The sequence below is a fragment of the Morchella importuna genome (genome assembly GCF_003444635.1).
Source record: "Morchella importuna strain M04M26 chromosome Unknown Morimp01GS001, whole genome shotgun sequence".
In the NCBI taxonomy this organism is placed as follows: Eukaryota; Fungi; Ascomycota; class Pezizomycetes; order Pezizales; family Morchellaceae; genus Morchella; species Morchella importuna.
In genome coordinates, this window is record NW_025763398.1 from 2,626,168 (window position 1) to 2,646,603 (window position 20,436).

Here is a 20,436-nt window from a genome sequence, read left to right on the forward strand (position 1 = left end):
CCCTATTTTCATCCCTCCACAAGTTGTGCCGGAAGAAACGCCACCGAGATTCGATCATTTTCTAGGGGAAAACTTCGCTCTTTGATTTGATTGATTCCTATTTTCGATCCTATTCTCGAAGACTCTGCTCGTAGACAAGACAAGAAACCACCCCTTTTCCAATACCATTCCAGAACCCAGCCCATCTTTTAGAGGAAAAAAAATAATAGAAAAAAAAATGCTACAAATAAACCACCCGCTAAAAAAGAAGGAATGTACCCGTCGTGTCATCATGATGAGGCGAAGAAAACGAAAGAACATAAAAATAACAAAAATGATTCCCATCATGTCTAATCGTACCAAATATTTACAGGAAAGGAGCAGGTTCTTTACAAAGGGCTTTAAAAAAAAAACTGCCCATGGTGGGAATGTAACTTTCGAAAGAAACAGTAAGCCCCGCTAGAAGAAAATAATTGAAAATCGGCACAGAATTAAAGAATCCTTTTGGATGAAGAGATGTAGATAGAGTAATAAAATGAACTAAAATGGCCAGGTCAAGCAGAAATTACCCACTGCGCCTGTGTCCTGCCTTTCCCTTTACCACAGATCTCTAATCCAAGCTCCCTCATTTTCTCAACTCCTTGCCCAGCGCGGCAATCACCGTCTCTCACTCTACAGAGACGTTGCCTTCTCTCTCGCTTCTTCTCCAAACCTTTGACGATATCAATGGCACCCCGACGCCTGATGACAGGACTAACAGCAGAGGTATTAGGTGAGGTTCCGGTAGATGTGGTGCGACTACACTTGCGGTGCAAGAACCCAGGAATGCGCGGGAGAGACTTAGTCCGGTAGATACCCGGTTGCGACTGGAAGTTCATCGTAGGACGATGCTTAGGTGGTGGTGGAGACTGAATCCGACGTACCGGCGCCGGTGAATGAGCGGCAGTACGTCGAACAGGTGCAGGTGAATGAGCCCTATTCTTCATTACAGGAGCAGGAGACATATTCTTCCGAGTCGGGTGAACTTTCTCATTGCGTCGACCCCTTCTTCGGTTGCCCTCAACTGAACTTCCACTCCAATTGGTCTTGAAGCGAAAGCCAGCCTCACTCTCATTAGATTTGGAATGATCCTCATCTTCCGAAAGCTCCGGATCGGAAGTTGGAAAACTAGGATCAATGTCTTGAGGGGTGGGGATATGCTTTGAGCGCTTCCGTTCCTCCATACACGAAACATACGCCTCTTCGAGCGGTTTGTCTTCGTCAAAAGTACCACAAACAAAATCGGTACTATCAGGCAACTCAGGAGTGCGAGGACGACGCTCGAGAGGAGGGGTGATGCGAGGCCTCATCATTGATTCGATGGAAGACCCAGATGAAGTACGGCAACAAAGAGGGCGATTGATCTGCGGGGACATCGTGATGGGTCTGGATCCGTAATTGAAAAATTGATCATCATCATCGTCGTCGTCTGAAGCAAACCCCTCTTCGTTATCGCTTTCATTCCCACTCAATGCGTCGTGATCTTCATCATACTCATCATCGTACTCATCGTCCATCTCCTCCTCACCCTCATCATCCTCATCCTCATCCTGGTCCGCATCCTCCAAGTCTTGCTCTGCCTCCTCCTCCTCCAGCGCCTCCTCCTCTGCCTCTTGACTCAACTTTCGAATGTCCAACTCCTTCTTCAATAAGTCATCAACCTTCAGGAGACGACTTTTGTCAATGGGTTGATTCGTCCAAGAGTCAGATCTATCATCGACTGAGCTGGCAAACTCGTAAAACTTATCTGGGAAGTTTGTGGAACGTTTCGGGATGGATGATGGCAGGACAGATGCCTTCTGCGCGAATGGGCTAGTACAACTCGGCCCATAGGCTGACCGGGGCGGCGGGGAGCGGATTGTAGTCTTTTTTTCATCCTCTCCACGTTGGGCACATACGAACTTCAACATGCAGCCTTTCTTGGGGGCAGCATCTGAATCGGTCCCTGACGCCTCTGTCGGTGCTGGTCGTACTGGTGTGGGCTTCTGGGGAGTAAGCTTGTCTGAACATGCAAATGTGATGCATCTCTTTCTTCCCGAACTCTCGACAGCCTCACCAACAACCTCAACCTTTTGCTCCTTTGTTTCCATCTGGTCCTTTTTGCTGAGGAGTAGGTTGGCAAATCCCTGAAAGAAAAGGGGCGGTGGTGGACTTGGAGTGCTACAGCGAGAAGGACTGGTCATGCCCTCATCGCTTGTCAGGTCCGCTGTCGAGATGCTGGTGTTGCTCCAAGTTGAATCAGTGGACATGCCTCTCTTGAGGTTTCCTCGATACCGATTTACAGGAATCGACTCGGGGGTGGTGAGGAGTGCGCGTGTGAGAAGTGATTCTGTAGTATGTGTGTGGCGAACTGTGTGCTTAATGAACTCTCTACCCTCGGAATGATACGGGTACTGTAAATCCGGGGGCTCATCTGCTTCGTCCGCGAGCTCTTCGTCGCACGATGATGGAAGATTTGTCGCATTCGAAGTGAGAAGGTTCTGCATTTGCAGGAGTAGTTGTGGGACGAAAGCGGTGTATCTGTGTTCTGGCATGGTGAAGGCGAATGTGGGATTATATGGCTGAAAGAATTCTTGATTACGTGATCTGCTGTGGAAAATACTACAAGATCACACTGACTGTGCCGGATAAACCTGATGTAATGTGGTAACCCAAGAAAGAGCCGGGCTGTGCTGTAGTAGGACACCGGGATGCTTATCGGAATGAGATAGATAAAAGTCTGAGTGCTGAATGACGGATATATGTATCGATGCTGAAGGTAAGAAATAATTCGAAAATCCTGAACAGCCCTATTCACAGCTTGTGGGAACCGGGAAAGATTTATACAGTGTGGTAGTGGGTGTGTCAAGTTGCGTGTTCGTGTCGATCGAGATGGACAGGATCCAACGAATGGCAGAAAGTAGGCGTGGGGGGATTTCAGAAAATATATGGGGATATCAAAGCAGAAGCCTCAATCAGGAGGAGTCGTCTCGACAGGAGGCGTTGGTTATAGCTCTATATGCGCCATGATGGAAATATCAATGAAGCCCAAGTAGAAGAGGTACGGGCGAAGACAAGCAGGCTAAAGATTCGAGTCTCGCTTCAGATCAGAGGGGAGAGACGTTCTTCAAATGGGAGAGGCGTATGTTAAAAGCACTGCCTGCCGATAAACGAACAACAACAAAGGGTTCGAATTATCTTGGCTACAGCCGAGAGCCGCAAGGGAACGAACGAATAGTGGTAAGCTTGCGAAAAAGGGTGAGAGTCCGGGAGTTTCCTGACTTTCTTGGAAGCAAGGGGAACGCGGACAGGAGACGAATTTAAGGGGAGCAAGACAGATTCCAAGCCCAGCGCAGTGCACAGTTTAATTATGATTCGGTGAAGGTGGGGGGGCAGGATCGAGGTCAACGGGGAGGGGGGGACTAAGAACTAAAGTAAGGACTTGCAAGGAGAAGGGAAAGCCTAAGGGCTGGCAGGGCAGGCAACTACGACCGGAACGCCAGAAGCATCCCTAGGATGTACTCTATGGTCTACCATCTCCACTCCCACTTTGCTCTACCGAACATTGGTTGCCGGAAAACAAGACACAGGGCGAACGGAGAAGAGCCGGTAAATAAGTTCTTCAGTTGGTTATTAAACCCAAAAGCAAAGACAGAAAAATAAAAACGGGTTTGGTTCTCAACGAAAAGCTCCAACAAAATGTATTTATCTTCACGGGTATTGTAAGCATCAGTTTCTCGTTTGCTCTCAGCATTATTCCCTCTTCTAGTTGGTCGCCACGCTTTTTTTGGCCGCTGTTATGACAAAAAGAAACAAAATCTCGAAAAGGGCGGCGTTGGAGCTATTGGTCTCCACTCCCCCCCCCCCCCCCCCGCGCCGCTGCGCGTAGTCGTCCACTAGAGATTCTGCCCACACCCCTGGCGAGTGGAAATGGGGGAAGAGTGAGAAGAGAGAGGGCGAGAAAGTCCATCAGCAGCACACAAATCCAGCTGAACCCTGTAGTTCGTCGTCATAAGGCCAGCCAGCCGAGTGCAGAGGCTTTTGGTCGCTGCCGCCAGATATTCCACACGCTGCTCTTCGCAAGTCCTTCTCGGCCATGCGATGGATGTGTGACCCCGCCTCTTACAAAAAAAAACTGCTTGTATCTTTGTTCATCTTGCAACGATTGGTGACTGAGAAAAGTTCGGATGGAGTGAGCACCACCAAGATAAAATCCGGTCGAGATGATGGAGGGCTCGACGGTGCGCCGGGATTCTGGATTTGGTCGTTCATGCCGATTTTACTACCATCCACCTCCACTCCCCATCCACGTTTTTTCATAACATCATTAATCAAGTCTCTTTTTGTGTACGTGTGTTTTCATTTCCGTTTTCGATTTCTCTTTGTCTAGAGGAATTAGTTAGCTGGTACCTCCTTCCTCAGTTCATAGTTAGAGTACCCATTAATCGGAACTGATCAGGAAAATGAGATGTCGATTGATAGGTACCTACTCTAGAGTACTGTAGGTACATACAGTGTCACTCGCATGGAACATGGGTCGGTCAGCTTATCCAAGAGAGCAATAAGCTAAAAAGAGGTCGCCTGTATCCAGGACGACGAGGGTTTCTTTTTGTTAAGGCTCAAAACTCCGCGGCCAAGGTAAGATGTGACATGTATGTACTTATGGGCTTGTGTGTTCACTGTCGTGTGTTCAGCGGCGGCATGGAAAATCCGCTCATCTAGAGCTAAGTCACCGTAGGTAGTACTAGAGTAGATCGTTGACGTGAGGAAGCATATGGATACGAAGCCATGAGAAGCCGCCGTACCAAAAACTACCTAACCTAGGTAGAGCTCATAAAAGCATCTACGAGGAATTTGGTCCCATTTCGGGGCTTGAGCTTACGCCTTCTACTCAGCATACTAATTGACTCTACATATAATAATATGTAGAGTAACGCTATAGTAGGGAATCGAAAATCAAGAAAGAATTTCTGTTGCTTAACCGATCCCGTTTAGTGAGATAGCACTTAGTATTAAGATAATAATATGTAGAGTGGACATTCAATCTGTAACCTGACGGGCTAATGGGCCAATCCCCGCCGAGAAAAACACAATCACGAGAGGGAACATGTTGTGGAAAGTGTCATCAGATACTACTGTACTCGATAAACACAGGTCCACACTCATTTCTGGCGTCAAAACCGTATTAAAATGCGGGGCCGGAATATTCCCTTGCAGCGATTTCGATAGATTGGCTCGGGGCGCAGCGGTGAGGAAGTTCCTTGGAAGCAACACATAGATCTCTCGTCTTCCAACCCCTCATTTTGCTTCTACTCCAACCTCCAGATTCAGTGTAGAGTTCTTAGAGAATAATGAAGCAAAAGTATACAAAGTTTCAGCCCAGTTATACTAGGTACATCTAATATGTACTGAGGTTATGGTTATCGTGCACCTACTTTAACAGCAAATCTCTGAATGATAATGATCAAAATAGCAATATTTGCCCATTTTAGTTTGAACTGCCGACCCGTGTCCAACTTCTCATCATAGAAAATCCCCGGTTCCGACTATGCTGTACTTGCTGTAGCTTGTGAATAATAGAGTGGCACATCTTTGTGGACTGCCCTAGAAGCTACTGGCGGGTTAGGGTTTGGTGAAGGGAGACACAAAACGCAGTCATGGTCCAGGTTTTCTCACGGTAAAAACCTCCTTGCCAATCGTGTCAGACCCGTTTCCAATTTTCTTGGACCCTTTTCCCGAGTTCCAGACGGGGGTGTCTTTTGTTGCTGCACGATCATGTCGAGTAGGTAGCGAGAGTCTAGAGAGGAAGGACCCTGGTGATCAGATCATCCAAAAAGCCCCAGACATTCAAGTTAGATAAACCATAGTACAAGGCTCTGGCATTAAGTGAGTGAACTAAATGGGGTGTTGACTGGTGTGGATCCGTTCACTCACTTAATCCCAGAGCCTTGTAACAAAATTTATTCGCGCTCCTAAAGAAATTTATTAGCTAACTGCGTCTCACAGGTTTAAGCATTTTACTCGAGGCGAGAAGAGATAGTCGCGCTCGTTAGCCGTCCTAGTGAATAGTAAAACTATTCTATCAATTCCTTTTGTGTGCAGCACATACACGAGTAGAGAAGGCATGTTGCCGCCGCCAGACATCGCATTGCCGTACTTTACTCTCGAGTACAACCATTTTTCTTTTCTATTTTGTCCATTTTTTTTCTTTTTCCCCTGACCTGAAGTATTTGTAGGGCATCTAGAGCGGCAACGAAGTTGTCTTCCACCAGGGAAAAAAAGTACTATCAGTGTTAAGTAGGTGTCGGATTAGTTATGACATTTGTTTCCTTTTTTTTTTTTTTTTTGTGATTCTTCTAGCTTTGCCCAGTTAAAGTAAGTAACGTTTCGTGACTGTGCTGGTCGAGCTAGAGACAAATCTCTACTGTGAAAGGCGGGAATCATCAAGCCACCGCACACAGCACACAGCATCCGGCCGTTTGACAAGGCATTGGTTTTATTTGCCCGCACATTTCTCGCCATCGCATGAACCCGGCCGTAGTAAAATTTTACCCCCGCACAATAGATTTACTCAGTATCTACCCCGCCATTTCCACACATACACTTCACCTTAGATCTTCGGTTTTAGCGTGCAGGAGATTTTCACCGACAAAGTGTTTTCCCTCATCCTCAAATGACGTCTTTTCTTCCCCATCTGAAACGGCTGAAAATCCGCTGTATCGTTTCTCTAGTTGATAAAAGGAAGAGATCTCCGGGTACGAGTACCGCTACCTATATCACATCTCCAGAAATTTCAACCCGAATCTCAGGTAACTTATCTAACGTGGAGTTGACCTCGTGGTCATTATGAACCCTGAATAAAACGGTCCAATGGATAACAAGTTGTGACCATATGTTGTATTGTTGGTATATAAAACCCCACCAGCTTTTGGCTGGCGTTATATCAAACAACGATTATTAGAAGAGTAGATTTCAAGTGCCGTATGAAGGTCTATTTTTCTTTTCCTGTTTTTTGTTCTCATGTGAGTACATGTTTGAGATATGGCGGGGAACCTTGGGTTCCAAACCGAGCCTATGTAACTCGTCAGTGTGTACCGTATGGCCGGAATCACCCCACGGAAAGCTTTTCGCTAAAGCAAACGTTTGTCTCTCCAAGAAAAAGCATTTAAAGAAACAGGAAAAAATAGATTCTTCGTCTTGCCGCCTGTGACCTTTAGTAAAAGGCGGATTTTATCTCGTGTTGTGCAGAGGAAAACTGACCTGTCATATTAGTCGAAAAAAAGCAATCAATCGGGCAACCAAAATACTGTGCCTTTTAACACAGCCGCAGAGATAGATCTCCCACTGCTTTGGCAACCGAAATCCGAGACCTTCGTAGTTCTCCGATACATACCTTCTGGTGCGATCTATAACCTCTACACTCACCTTGAACGGTGTTGAAAGATAAGATATTTCACGCGTGAGATGCAGAGAACCATCGAAGTGCCCTGAAAACGGTTGAGGCTTTCCGATCCTGGAACGAGCAACCACACAACCATCAGCGGCCAGAACAGTTGACATTCCAAAGCTGATGGTGATGAAACATGTCCGGATAATGTGTTTTGTTTTGCGAAAACAAACCGCTAAGGCAGCCGATGCAGCCGCGGGTCGCCGGCATTGCATGAAGTTCGCGTGAAATGTAAACGCCGAGGCCCGCTGAAACCCGCACCTGGCAAAGTGCTTGTTGCCGTCGCCGAACCACAGTCCCGCTACTTCACTTTTTTTTTGCAGAATAGACTCGGAAAACCACCTCTCGAAAAGTCATGTCGTCATGTCTTATGTCGACATGTCAGCCAGCGACATTTCTTTTCTTTTCCGAATGACCCGGGTATTTGATAATCTAGCACGGGGGTAAGTCAGGTGCTTGATGCCCTCGACATTAGGATATCTAAATAGTTGCGTTAGCATTGGTTCTCAAAGACCGTTAATTGGCAACATTTACCCCTCTCCCAAAAAGGGTGATCCCTTGTAAAGACGCCCAAATAATACGTGTTGGCGTAGGTAAGTGAGCCTTTCTTACTCTTTCTTTTTCATCATAAACGTATCCAGATATCATTCGACACTGGAGCGTTCTTACCTACTCATTCACCAGGTACAGTGACCCTGCAGACTCGTGATGTTATCCTGCACCCTGCTGATGATAAAGGCTTCTTGATAAGCGCTTATCATCTGGGTATCTTTAATAAGCTGACCTGCCCTTATTTCTGACGGAGCAATTGTAAACTCGTTGTTTCGGCTCTCGTGAGAAAAACAATGGCATCGAGTGCCGAGTTCGTCTTGTTTTGTCTTGTTCGTGAAACGAACCGTAGGTACAGGCAAGTTGACGGGCATTGAGTGAATCTGCAGGCACTTGGGAATTGGCTTTTGCATATGCAGTCTGAATGGCGATGGGCGAAAGAGGTAAGCCAGCTCATGAAGTTTACATACCCACACGAGCCTTGGCGTAGAGGACAAAGCTTTGAGCCGGGACCCCTTACTATCGTTAGAGACATGTTATCTGTTACGAATTGTGATTTGCTACAACCTTCGCCTGTTATTTGGGTACCTATGTATGTACTTCTACATATGTACTCGTGTTTTCACAGCGTTTGTGAACACAACCGGCATTACATACACACAAAAAATAGCCAAGACAACCTTTTTGTATGGCATGCAATAGCGGTGGTGTTCACAAACGCTATGAATAGACGAGTACTCTACTATATGTTCCCAGGATGGGGCTCTCTAGTTCCGGCAGTGGCGGTGAGAGACATCTGGTAGCGGTGAACACGAATAGTGGCTGAAAAACTGGTTTTATGTAGTGCACATATTTGCAGACTACATTCTGGCACAAACGGGTTTCAAAATTACAGCCGGTACGAAAGGACACGATTTTACCAAATATATATCGCAACATTGGTGCCGTACCAATAGCATGGGACACGAGTGCGAGTGCATTACTCAGTCTTCCTAGGTTTCAAATTTCAGTTGAGTTTGGTATTTGATCCTCAATGGCGTTACGGCGCTACCTACTGTAAGATCACCCTCGCGAATTTTTTGTACGTACACACATGGAATCGCCAGTAGATCTATCTACTCTAGAACTACTCTACATAGAGTACCTGGATGTGTAAGTTTGATAAGTCTTTTTTTAAGAACGGAAAAATTAATCATCCCTAGCATCATGTCTGGTTAGACAGGTAAAACATATTTTTGAAATCCATGAATGCATCGGTCCCTATGCTCTAGACTCTACCACATGTAGTTACTCATTATGGCCACACATAAGCATCCCGACTGTCCTAGGGGCTCCTTTCGTCTTCAGACAAGTTCTCTGCCCGAGTCCTTGCTGATGTCAATGATGTGTTGCTTGGCAGCATTCCAACCGGAAAAGAAAAAAATATCATTAACACCTTTGTGCTGCATCCATTAAGATTATTTGGGTGATTCTAGATTAGTTCCATAGCCTGGACACATCTGTATCCAGGAAGGCCAATTGGACTGGCTTAAACCTCATCCGCGGAACAGGCAGAGGTTTTGGCCGGAACGTCCGACAGGGATCATGGAATAAACAAAACGTTCTGCAGGCTGTTGCTTTCTGATTGCCACACATAAAGTGCCTACATAAAGCAGAAAAAACAAGCCTAGGGTAGATAGGGGCATGGAGCTGGGCGTTCGCTAAAAGCCTTTCTCTCTTTCTCTCTCTCTATATATTTGACCACTGCTCAACCTTCCACAAGGGGAGGCTCAGAAAGTCGCTTCCGGTGTATCCATTCGGATAATCCGGCCGGATCTAGTTATGTACTCCGGACTTCTCACTTGAGAGTGTACCGGGTGTTGAGGGTAAGTGATCAGAATCTGATAAGTGAATGCTGCGGTAATACGTGTATTTTTCTTATCAGATTCTGATCACTTTTCGCTATACCCTAGTACATCATGTATGCAACTGCACATATGTAAACTAGAAACTCTTTGAGTTCTGTAAGGCTCCTTTTGTCATCTCCACATAGATTCAGGTTGGCATCTGGAGCCTAAGTAATCTCTCATACTGTCAAATATTGCTCAAATAAATCAAATGAGTGTGCAGTGTCAATAGATCAAAGGGATCTTCGGGTAGTTACCAAGTTAACTGTTGTTGACGTGCATACCCGTTCTCGTGGTGTTGGGACTGCAGGATCCAGAGTATCGTGCGCCGTACATAGACGACAAAGTTCTAGATTACTCTGACTTCTATGCATGAGTACGCGACACCTGCTGTACCTGCTGTAGGGCTTAGCAATTAAGCATTGAGACATGGCTATGGTTCGAGCGAGCCATCGTGAGATCGCGATCATCTGTTCCTGAACAACATCGATCTTCTGTTCCTGAGTGATTGCCGGTGAATTTCCAAAAGCAATTTTTCTGTAAATTACTATTTATGATCGCATATTTTTATGTCGGACGCCAAGATTAGGGGAACGTCGGAGCAGTTCATACGAATTTTGTCGGTTAACTGTTTTAGCGTTTTGTATGCAGCGCTGTTTCAGCATTTTTTTTACACGTCTGGTGCGAATACGATTTTTTCCAGGCTAAAAAGAGCTGGCCGATGAAATTAAAGTAGCATATTGTGTAGATTCATTTATGTCGTGATTGTCAGATTCTCGGACATCAATTCTATCCAATAGATCCCGTGGCCGGAAGGCAGGAAATTTCTTGAAAGTATTAGCCGCACAATTATATCTAGGCTATATGTTGCTTAAAAGGTGCAAAGGAATGAATATGATAACAAATTACTAGAGCTGAGTCAAATACGAAGCCAAACTAGTATTCTAACAGTAATACCATATATAGCAATACTGTAGCCGGCCTAATACACGGTATTATGTCAGATGATGAAGCGATTTCATTAGCTACATGTAGATGGAATATTTATTTCAAGATACCAAGTACTAAATGTCTAGCTGGGTGATTCATACAACATAGTAGATCTAGAAACACGATATGATAATTGACATACAGCAGAGCATAGGGATGGAGCTTAGAAACCCTTCTGTGTGAGTTTTACAAGTAAGCCGGATTGCTTGTGAATCCAGTTGTTATGTAGCGTCCATTCTTTTTCGGGATATGCCAGTTCAATCTGCATGAAATCAGTACGGCCGATAATCCCTAGGCCTAATACCCATCAAGACTCCGGCGGGTTTCAAAAGGAAGCTGGGTATCACTCACATGAAAGGTTCTTAAAAGCTGGGGAATTACTTTATACATTTCCAAATAAGAGATGTTTTTCCCAATACAGGCTCTGCTTCCTCCTCCGAACTGTTTGGAAATTTTAGCTTTTCGAAGTACCATATGGCCAAAATGAGAATAACTCAATTCTCTACTTATAAGGGAAACATACCGCAAAAGCAGTTCTATCCATTCTCTTCCTTGATATCTCGCCTGCCTCCAACCATCTTTCTGGTCGCCAGAGCTCTGCATCGGCACCATAAACATCTTTATCCCTTTGAACAACCCAAGGATTTATTCCAACAATGGTGCCCTCTCCAAAAAACCTGCCACAGATATCCTTACCACCTTTTGGCACAACTCGTTCAAGGAGCATCGATGGAGCCGGGTGGATTCTTAGAGCTTCTTTGATGCACGCCTCAAGATATGGCATTTTCCTTGCTTCAGTCCAACTAACAGGATTGCTTAATCCTTCAAAGCTGCTTATTTCAGAAAGAAGTTTTTCCATTGAGCCAGGATTCTTGAGAAGGTGATAGAATAATGCACGCAAGGAGATTGCTGTTGTATCTGAACCAGCGTATGTGTTGCTGCTGGCCCAGCCAAGAATGTGAGCTGGGGTAACCTTTTCTGGGTCAGCCTTATGTGCTTCGATCATTCTCGCAAGCATATCTTGTTTTCGTAAATTGCCTTTCTCCATCTCACGCTGCTGTTCAGGTTTCTTGAGATCAGGCTCTACCATGCGTTCAGCCATACAATCAAGGGTGAACGCTGCAACTGCTGAAGTGGGAGGATTGAAGTAATTCCAGATGGGGTTCTTTTCTAATAATGTATCCAACCAAGGCATTTGACCGACCTAGGTTTGTTTTGTGTTAGTTAAAGTCTTTCTTGACTAAGAATATCAATCGAAAAGGTCACATACAACACCCGCGTAGTCAAAAGACTTATCAATTGACCTCATGATGCCATCTACATCCTTCGCTCGATCAAGAAATCCCAACCGCTTCGAATATGTAAGCTCTCCAATAACATCGAATGCGTAATATTGCAACCATTCCCCCAAATCACATATATCTCCAGTATTCGCATAGAGTTCCGTAAGTCTGGAAGTGAAAAACTTTGAAGTTGAGTCCACATACGGCTCATAGTCCATCAAATGGGACATTGCGAAAGCATGGCTGATTGGCTTTCTCATCGACTATATATATAATAGATAATATTAATACGTAATTTAGTATCAAATCGTCGAAGAACTAGGGTGATTGAATATACCTGATGATACAATTCATCTTGAGTATCAAACATTGACTGTATCGTTTTACCGTTCGAAAGGACAAAAAAGACCTTGTAAAGGGGGGACTGGGAAATTTTAAGTCGGTATCCCAAACCATTGTTAGAAATACAGAGAGATAAAAATACCTTAACGAATCCTTTATTGATTGTGTAGATCACCTGTATTGCTTCTGGATCTGATATAGAAACTAGGTTGGGACCGTACCGAACGAACTTCCCATATTTCTCGTGAAGTGCCAGTTGATTATCTTGACATTTCCAGCTCCAGGCATCGAAAAATCTGTACAAATTTGTGATAGAGGCCAGGAATGGGCCAGGTATTGATCGGAGACCTGAGCGATAGCGCCATTTAAGACAATAGAGACATATTATGAAAAGACCGATAATAGCAAGAACCCCCGGAGTAAAGATGGGATAAGATAAGATGATCGAAGTTACGGCCATTCTGGATTATGTATTTATTGCGAGTCCTTCGCCTGTGATGAAGGTGATGAAGAGGTAGTGGTGGATGACCGAGAACAGGAGATAGAGTTTATATACTCAAAGTCCACGACTGGTGTTACAACAGTCGATCTCAAAGAGCACCCTTAAAATATACTTTGAGTAAAAACTGGACCAAGGCTTGTAATTATAGGTGCAGATAACCTCTATTCAGACGACGAGGCTACGGGATCGACACACGAAGATGATGAAGATGGCGATGAATCAAGGAGCTGTGCGAAGCCAGACATTTCGAAAGCCACGGGGTGCACACCGTAATATGGTGTTCAAATTGTTTTACCGCTTATTTTTCAGCCAATAAAAGGGTGTACATGACTACGGCCGAAGCGAGCTCGTGATGGAGCGAATATTCACCTCAAGATCAGGTATGTATCTGCATGGATATCAAAGGAGATGTAGTTCTTTTCGGAGATTCTGTAAGAGGTTTTCGCGCTTCATGTAGAGATAACTCCTCGCATACGCCAGTTTCCGATTGGTTGCAGAGAGCCTGCAAGGGGCCCAACAGGTCATTTTCTTTTACCTGCATAGGATATCACTCGGCGGAAATCTATGTTTACCTCAATTGCAAGTGGACCTACCCGCTTTACATGGAAAACCTAAAATAACCGAACACCTTCTTGTATTTGTATACGCAGTGTACAGCGGTGGGTAATAAGTCATCAGACGGAACGCCACCAAAATACGCTTTTGCAGGCAAAATTGTGGCTAGGTCGTCCGATGATTTATTACCCACCGTTGTACATGTATACACGCCGCCTCTCGGAACCTTTCATGGTATATTACATGTATCAAGCAATTACATGTAACTAGCCTAATACTCGGGGTTTGATATTTTCCCTGCTTGCATGCTAGCCCCCAAAGACTTAGCTGTTAGTAGTTCGGCTGGTAAACATGTAGGTGTTTCATCCATACGCCAAGGCCAGAGTGAGCATACATGTAGATTAGTACATACATACCCTTAAATTGGTCTGTCTATGTATTACCAATAGCTGAGCCAGTCATCTTTGAAACTGGTTCCGTTTATTAGATGCATTTTATCCAGAATAATTAAAACATCAGAATCGTATCAAGGAATCAGGTTACGCTGGAGCAATATGGTAGGGATACGTAAGGTAACTGAGCGAGCGCATGAGATAGACGCGAGTCTGTAATGTAGTGCAGGGTTTGCCTACCGGTACCTGTCACAACATGCCGCGCGTAAATACCTTATCCGCTAGAGAGCTAGAAATTTAATTATACAAGGAGCAACCCAGTCTCTCGGTCCGTTCCGGCCCACCAGCATACATCTGTGCTTAGTGGAGGCCCTTAACACAATACTTCAGTGTTCTAAATGTTGTAAGTAATGGTGTCTACGCGTAGACGTTCAAGCACTCATAGATACATGTAGATGAGTTTATGATCATGAACTACATGTAGTACAACAAGGCGATGTATATCACCTGCTGGTGCAACATTTAAAACCTGGAGCACGTATATATGTAGCTATCGATTCCCAAATTGATTGTGTAAGTATTTTCTGATATAGTAATCTCAAAACGGAAGTGAGTCCAAATTCACCAATTGTAAACACGCATTACCAGAAATACCCGGGGTTTTTTTTTGGCATGTGCAGACTGTGCTTAATTACCCCGCTCCTATTTAGATTTACATTCTCAGGATAAAGAACCTGGAAACAAGTAGGGGTCTTCAGTTGATCGACCAGTTCGTTGGTGTGATAGGCTACGAGCGTAGGGCTGGCACTACAAGATCATGTTTCTGGATCCCAGCTCCTTGGCTGCACTGAGTACCTCATGCTCAGGTGGTAATGAACACCCTCAAGGTTCCGTGTCTTTAGTCAATCGGTTCTTGCGGTGTGCATCTTGCATGTTCTGAGCCATATTTGAGATGGGGCCAGTTCCACGGAAATCGGTAAACCCGACGCGGGGAATGAGTGTCTTTATCAATTCCACTCATGATGGGTAGGAAGGGTGTATAATCGAGTAGCAAGCGTGGGCTCAGTGCCACAACTGTGGTACGCATACAATACCACGCTCTACGTACATGTACATGTACATGTATGCACGCACGGCTACCACGCGAGGGTGCTCAAGCTATACTGGTTGGGAACATATATGATGAGTACATACTCGTACATTTGATCACTATTCGCTCAGGCCAGAAGGAACCGAAACAGTGGACCCTGGTACTCGCTTAAATGCAACCCAAAGCTCTGTATGTCTGGATCATCTATAGCCAATGAATACAACTACCTCTAGCTCTACTATAGTTTTGAAATATGTACATGTATATTTGTGTATTGTTGGCGACCAAACAAACATACAATAGTGCTAGTAATGCAGCAAGAATACGGCATTACTACTGTATCCATCCGCGGTTTAATTCCTTATTATTCACTAAATCCAGTAGTACTGATTTAACCTCGTATTTTCGTATTATATATATATACATGTATTATCTCTATCTTGGTAATCTGTGAACGGATATTTACTGCATGTATCGCTGTAGTACTAGCGGTCCTCTAATAAATGTATTATATAAAGAGAAAATATCTGTTCTACAGCTAGATATGTATATATTACCATATATAGTCGGTACCTAGCTTCTTAAATTGAACCTATGATTAGACCCTATACCTACATGTACATCCCCAAATGGCACTAGAAATGAGAGGCCAACAGTATCTACATCTTTTTTTTCTTTTTAGTCATGTCAATTTCATTTCTAGTACAAAATGATCGCGTAAAGTTAGGAACTATAGCTACAACAGTATATACATCTAGGCTGGTCTTAGTATATGATGTACAAGGCTCTGGCATTAAGTGAGCGAACTACATGGGGTGTTGACAGGTGAGGATCCGTTCACTCATTAAATGCCAGAGCCTTGTAGTATATGTGGTATGCTAGACCCTCTTGATATCCAGCTGATCAATGCTACTAGCGCAATTGAATTCTATTAGTGCACTTACAGCTTTCAAATTGAACTTTTTACACACCACTTAGTACGTATTTGAGCGTCATCATAGTCAGTAGTGCTACTTTTGGGTTTGTACATCATATCGGTGGTGTGATCATGACTCGAGGGATACTGCGGTTCTTACTGTTGAATATATTTATTTTTTACAGAGATCATCCCGAACCAATCAACCAATCGTAGAGATCGCACATTTAAAAAGTAGTAACAATGGGTTCACAGGTTATCACTCGGTATATTTCTACACACGTGACTTTCTTTTTTTCTTTTTTTTATTTAATTCATTAATTACTCGTGACTTTCTAATAGATAGGTATTCTTTATAATTTATCCGCAGGCCTTTTGCCGCGTTATCCCATAACCCGTCGAGACAATGCCGGCGCCTCTTTTGCAAAATAATTTTGTTGATCTCACTCGATCTTGCTAGTACTAGCTGTAACTTTGTCTCACAAGAGAGGTGTCAGCATCGACGGTTTAATGGATATATCAGATATATAATGTGATGTGGGTACCTATGGTAATGACTAGGATAGCATAATTTGTTATTAGTGAGTGATTTTACCGAGTTGGGATTATCCCATCGACTGTAAGCGCATTCGGGTCACCCGGGCACCAAATTTTTGGCAACGCAACGAGGAGAAAGAAATCTTGAAAACAAAAATTGAATCCAAACAATACAGGGCGAGTTTGATATAGTTATATCTCACAAAGATATTTTTTTTCATGTGTGGTTGCCAGTTGCGGAATTAACATAAATAATTCGGTACACGGTTGAACCACAAAACGGTTGTTACAGTCGATGGGTATGCAATTAACTAGCTAATCAATTCATGGGGATAGCTACTATTATTTGTTACAGACTAAATGAATCTATTGATTCGAGATCTAGCCTAGTAAATTAAAATTAAAAGCACTAGTACTTTCTTTTATCCTACAGTCTATTATATTAGTACTATTATAACCTTTGTTCATAGGGGCAAGAGCCCGTAAAGTTCGGCGAGAGATTGATCAGCTGCAGAGGCTACATGTAGTTCAGATCGAATCAGCGATCGACAAAATTTGTTAGCACAGGCGTCCTTTTGGCTGGCCCACGGGGGGGAGAAAAAAAAAAAAAAAAAGGCCAACATTGAAACATTGTAGAATAAAATAACTTTCTGCTCTTGTGAATGATTGAAGTGCTCGCTCACTTGTTCAATTACGTGTTGAGTTCACAAATATGAGCTATGAGTCATACATAATCATTCGGCGCAGTTACTAACGTCAAGCCTAGGATCAACCAATCAGACCAATCAATCAATTGAGTGATTGATTTAAGTACATATACTTCATTAATTGTACTTGTGCGAGAAAACGCGGCTGTAACACAAAAGTACCGGTGGCGGAAACTTACTATTCTGTTCTGATGCCATCAACGAGTACTCAAGTTGCTACATGTTAAGTTTAATTATATACATGTGTATACGTCTATGTAAAGCCTATATGTGGACTGAATTCTTATATGAATGGACGGTTGGTATAGTTGTGGAAAAGCTACAAAAACAAATGCAGTCGTTCGCCGTGACTGTCAGTGAATAAACATGGGTTACATGAGTCATGGAAAGAAAAACCTAAGCTGTAAGCGCTATCTCGAATGAATTGTAAGTTGGTTTAAACTTCTTAACAAAGTATTCCTAAATGGTTTAGACCACTCTTGTCTATTAGGGGAGGATTAGGTCACTGCCATATCAAATATTTAACGAGTGGCTATAGTACTACATGATGTAGCTTTGATCGGGAACTACTGGCACCGGAGAAGTACTGTTCAGCCAGTATAGAGCTACATATGGCCGGCCCATTTACAAGCGACATCAAGGGTAGCTAGAGGACCAACCCAAACATCCCGCGCCTCGCCCCCTCGATCTTTTCTTAAAACTTTATATCTTGGCTCAGCAGCATCTTGTCAGACTTGATCAAATATCGATGTCTTTATAATTTACATGCCAGTGTCGTTGTGTCAATTTTTGTACTAGGGCCACATAAAGCCAATTTTTCCGGCTTGTCTAGATCATGGGGTTGTGAAGCCCGGTCTTCATGTGCTGCGTAGGCTCAGGTGCGCAGCATGTCCAATTTGTAATGCACATGATGTTTACAAGGCTCTGGCATTAAGTGAGTGAACGGATCCTTACCGGTCAACACCCCATTTAGTTCGCTCACTTAATGCCAGAGCCTTGTACTTTGTGTAATACCGTAATTCGTTTGGTTGTGTTGTCAAGTAAATCCTAGACACGCGTGACACTGCATGCACATGTGATAAACAAGTACATACAGCGATAGGAATGATAGATCATTCCGGTCGCTGTACAGTACTCCACACGTATCAAAGTTTAATGATGGTAAATTTAGTAACTGTAGATACTTTACATACCTACATGTGCACTTGACGTGCCACTGTTAGGGAGGAACCTCTAAAACCAAGAAGGACATCAAATTCTTGATATCTCAAAAACCCTTAATCATTCCTCATCTTATCTCAAAACGATCGAGTACGAGAAAGAAAAAAGAAAACTAAATAAAGCGCCATTGACCTGTATCGCATAGAACATGCCACATTGCGCCCTTTCCATCTACTCATTCGAGTTGATGTGCTGGTATTTGCATGAATGGTACGCAACAGACCCTTCCCATCCAAATTCAAATATAAACGGTTCAAATGAAGAAGAAAAAAAATATTATAAACCCGCTAACCCATAAACTTATAAATGCCTCAAAACAATAACGGGCAACGCCTTCAAACCAAAAATGATCATCGTGGCGTCGTTTGAGTTGTAACGCTAGTAGTGACGTTTCTCTCTCTGACTTCGCTACCTTGTTTTGTCTCTTCCCTCGAAGAAGCTGTAGTCGTTGTTTTCATGTTCAACGGCTCAATATTTTCGAGGTTGTCATTTTTATGGCCATCCCCGGCATCTTTTTGAGTATTCTCATCACTCGGAGTGGTTTGAGGACTTGGGGGTGCTTCCTTCCATCTTGCGACATCTTTTTTTAGCTGCTCCAGCTCTTTTTGGAAGCGTGTACCAAACACATCGACTATATGGATAATTAGCAAAAAATAGAGCAAACAATAGAGGTAAAGGGGCACTACTATAGTATATAGCTCCATTGTAAACACTCCAAAGCCCAACAGCGGAAATGAACAAAGCAGAGAAGCTGCGATGATAAAACCAAAATGGGCACGGAAGCATGGTTATAACCGCATATGAGTATTGAATGAACATGAATGCAGACTCTTGAAGATTTGTTGGGAGCCGCAGGACAAGTTTTCCGATCCAAGTCTTGGAGTAACTTTTTCGGAGCCAAGTAAAAGATGTTGGACGACCAGCGGCAATTTTATCGCGTCTCCGAACCTTTGAAATATGTCAATTGATGTATTTATTGTGGGGGGGGGGGGGGGGGTTCGGTATGGGACTAACAGTAATCAAAAGGTGGTAGGAAATTTGCCAAATTCCATACGGGATGGTTGCCCAGATGATCATCTCTCTAAGGCCGTAGTGCTCTATGTTCTTGACTCTACTAATAGCTGGGAATTTTGCTTCGATAATAACTGGATCCACGCAATGTACCAAACAATGCAACACAACAGGAGGCATGATATGTATGAATAATGAGGTAACTTTATCCAATGAGTGGAAAACCAGAGAGTTTCTCCACATGGCTATCGCCCAAGCATTGTTTCCGTAAGCCAAGCAGTAGGTTGCGATCATGAGACGTCGAGAATTAGGAAAGACCCAGATAGAGAGCAGAAGAAGGACGTTAACAAAGTAGCAAAGATCGGCCAAGAAGTAATGGTAGCCACGTTTATGATAAGTGTAATAGCGGACGGGCATGAAATAAAGAAGTTGTAGCGAATACCAAATGTGGACCCATTCCCTATGAGACAAGACTTAGTCTCTGCGCTTCCAATCGGAGAGAGGGAATAGTGACTTACGGATGCCCGCCAATTAAAAGACCTGTGATGAAGATATTGCAGACACCAACCACGAACGCGATCTTCTCTCTTGAAGAAATAACTTTGGTATCCCCCCATTTATCGACAAGCTTATCAAGACCCTGACTAAACTTATCTTTGTATTTCTCCAATTCCACATCTGTTTTTTTGAGGACAGTTTCCTTATGCCTGACATATTGAAGCTTTACTTTGTCCCTGTGTTTTTTGAGAGTCTCGCTCTGGAGCTGTATGCGCTTATTTATTTTCTCCAGCTGTTGTGGGAGTGTAAACTGGTCGAGAAAGTCAAATACAGTGAGTTTGTCCATCGGAGGAAAATCCCAGTCATCGCTATTGGTCACAGAATTAGCGTATGAAGGGGAGCGAGAGAGGCCCGGAGATGGAGGCGGAGAGTCGATCGACTCTGCGCCAGAGAGAGCTTCATCCATATCTTCGTGAGGCCTTGGTGGAAGAGTATGCGAAAGGGGACGGGAAT

The 20,436-nt window shown here is 43.8% G+C and overlaps 3 protein-coding genes across 3 annotated transcripts; all 3 read right to left on the bottom strand.

The window, feature by feature from the left end:
- Nucleotides 1-533: 533 nt before the first annotated feature.
- LAJ45_00669 (uncharacterized protein) lies at nucleotides 534-2,552 on the bottom strand (the record flags this gene model as incomplete). The annotated part of the gene is made up of 1 exon (XM_046110270.1): nucleotides 534-2,552. One exon carries the CDS (start codon nucleotides 2,550-2,552, stop codon nucleotides 534-536), a length of 2,019 nt encoding a protein of 672 aa, XP_045976963.1.
- An 8,480-nt stretch (nucleotides 2,553-11,032) lies between these two features.
- On the bottom strand, nucleotides 11,033-12,954 carry LAJ45_00670 (uncharacterized protein; the record flags this gene model as incomplete). Its single annotated transcript, XM_046110271.1, has 6 exons — nucleotides 11,033-11,131; nucleotides 11,221-11,310; nucleotides 11,393-12,073; nucleotides 12,140-12,415; nucleotides 12,490-12,576; nucleotides 12,637-12,954. 6 exons carry the CDS (start codon nucleotides 12,952-12,954, stop codon nucleotides 11,033-11,035), a joined length of 1,551 nt encoding a protein of 516 aa, XP_045976964.1.
- A 5,810-nt stretch (nucleotides 12,955-18,764) lies between these two features.
- On the bottom strand, nucleotides 18,765-20,389 carry LAJ45_00671 (uncharacterized protein; the record flags this gene model as incomplete). Its single annotated transcript, XM_046110272.1, has 4 exons — nucleotides 18,765-19,045; nucleotides 19,101-19,362; nucleotides 19,429-19,885; nucleotides 19,944-20,389. The coding sequence occupies 4 exons, from the start codon at nucleotides 20,387-20,389 to the stop codon at nucleotides 18,765-18,767; spliced, it is 1,446 nt and encodes a 481-aa protein (XP_045976965.1).
- Nucleotides 20,390-20,436: the final 47 nt, after the last annotated feature.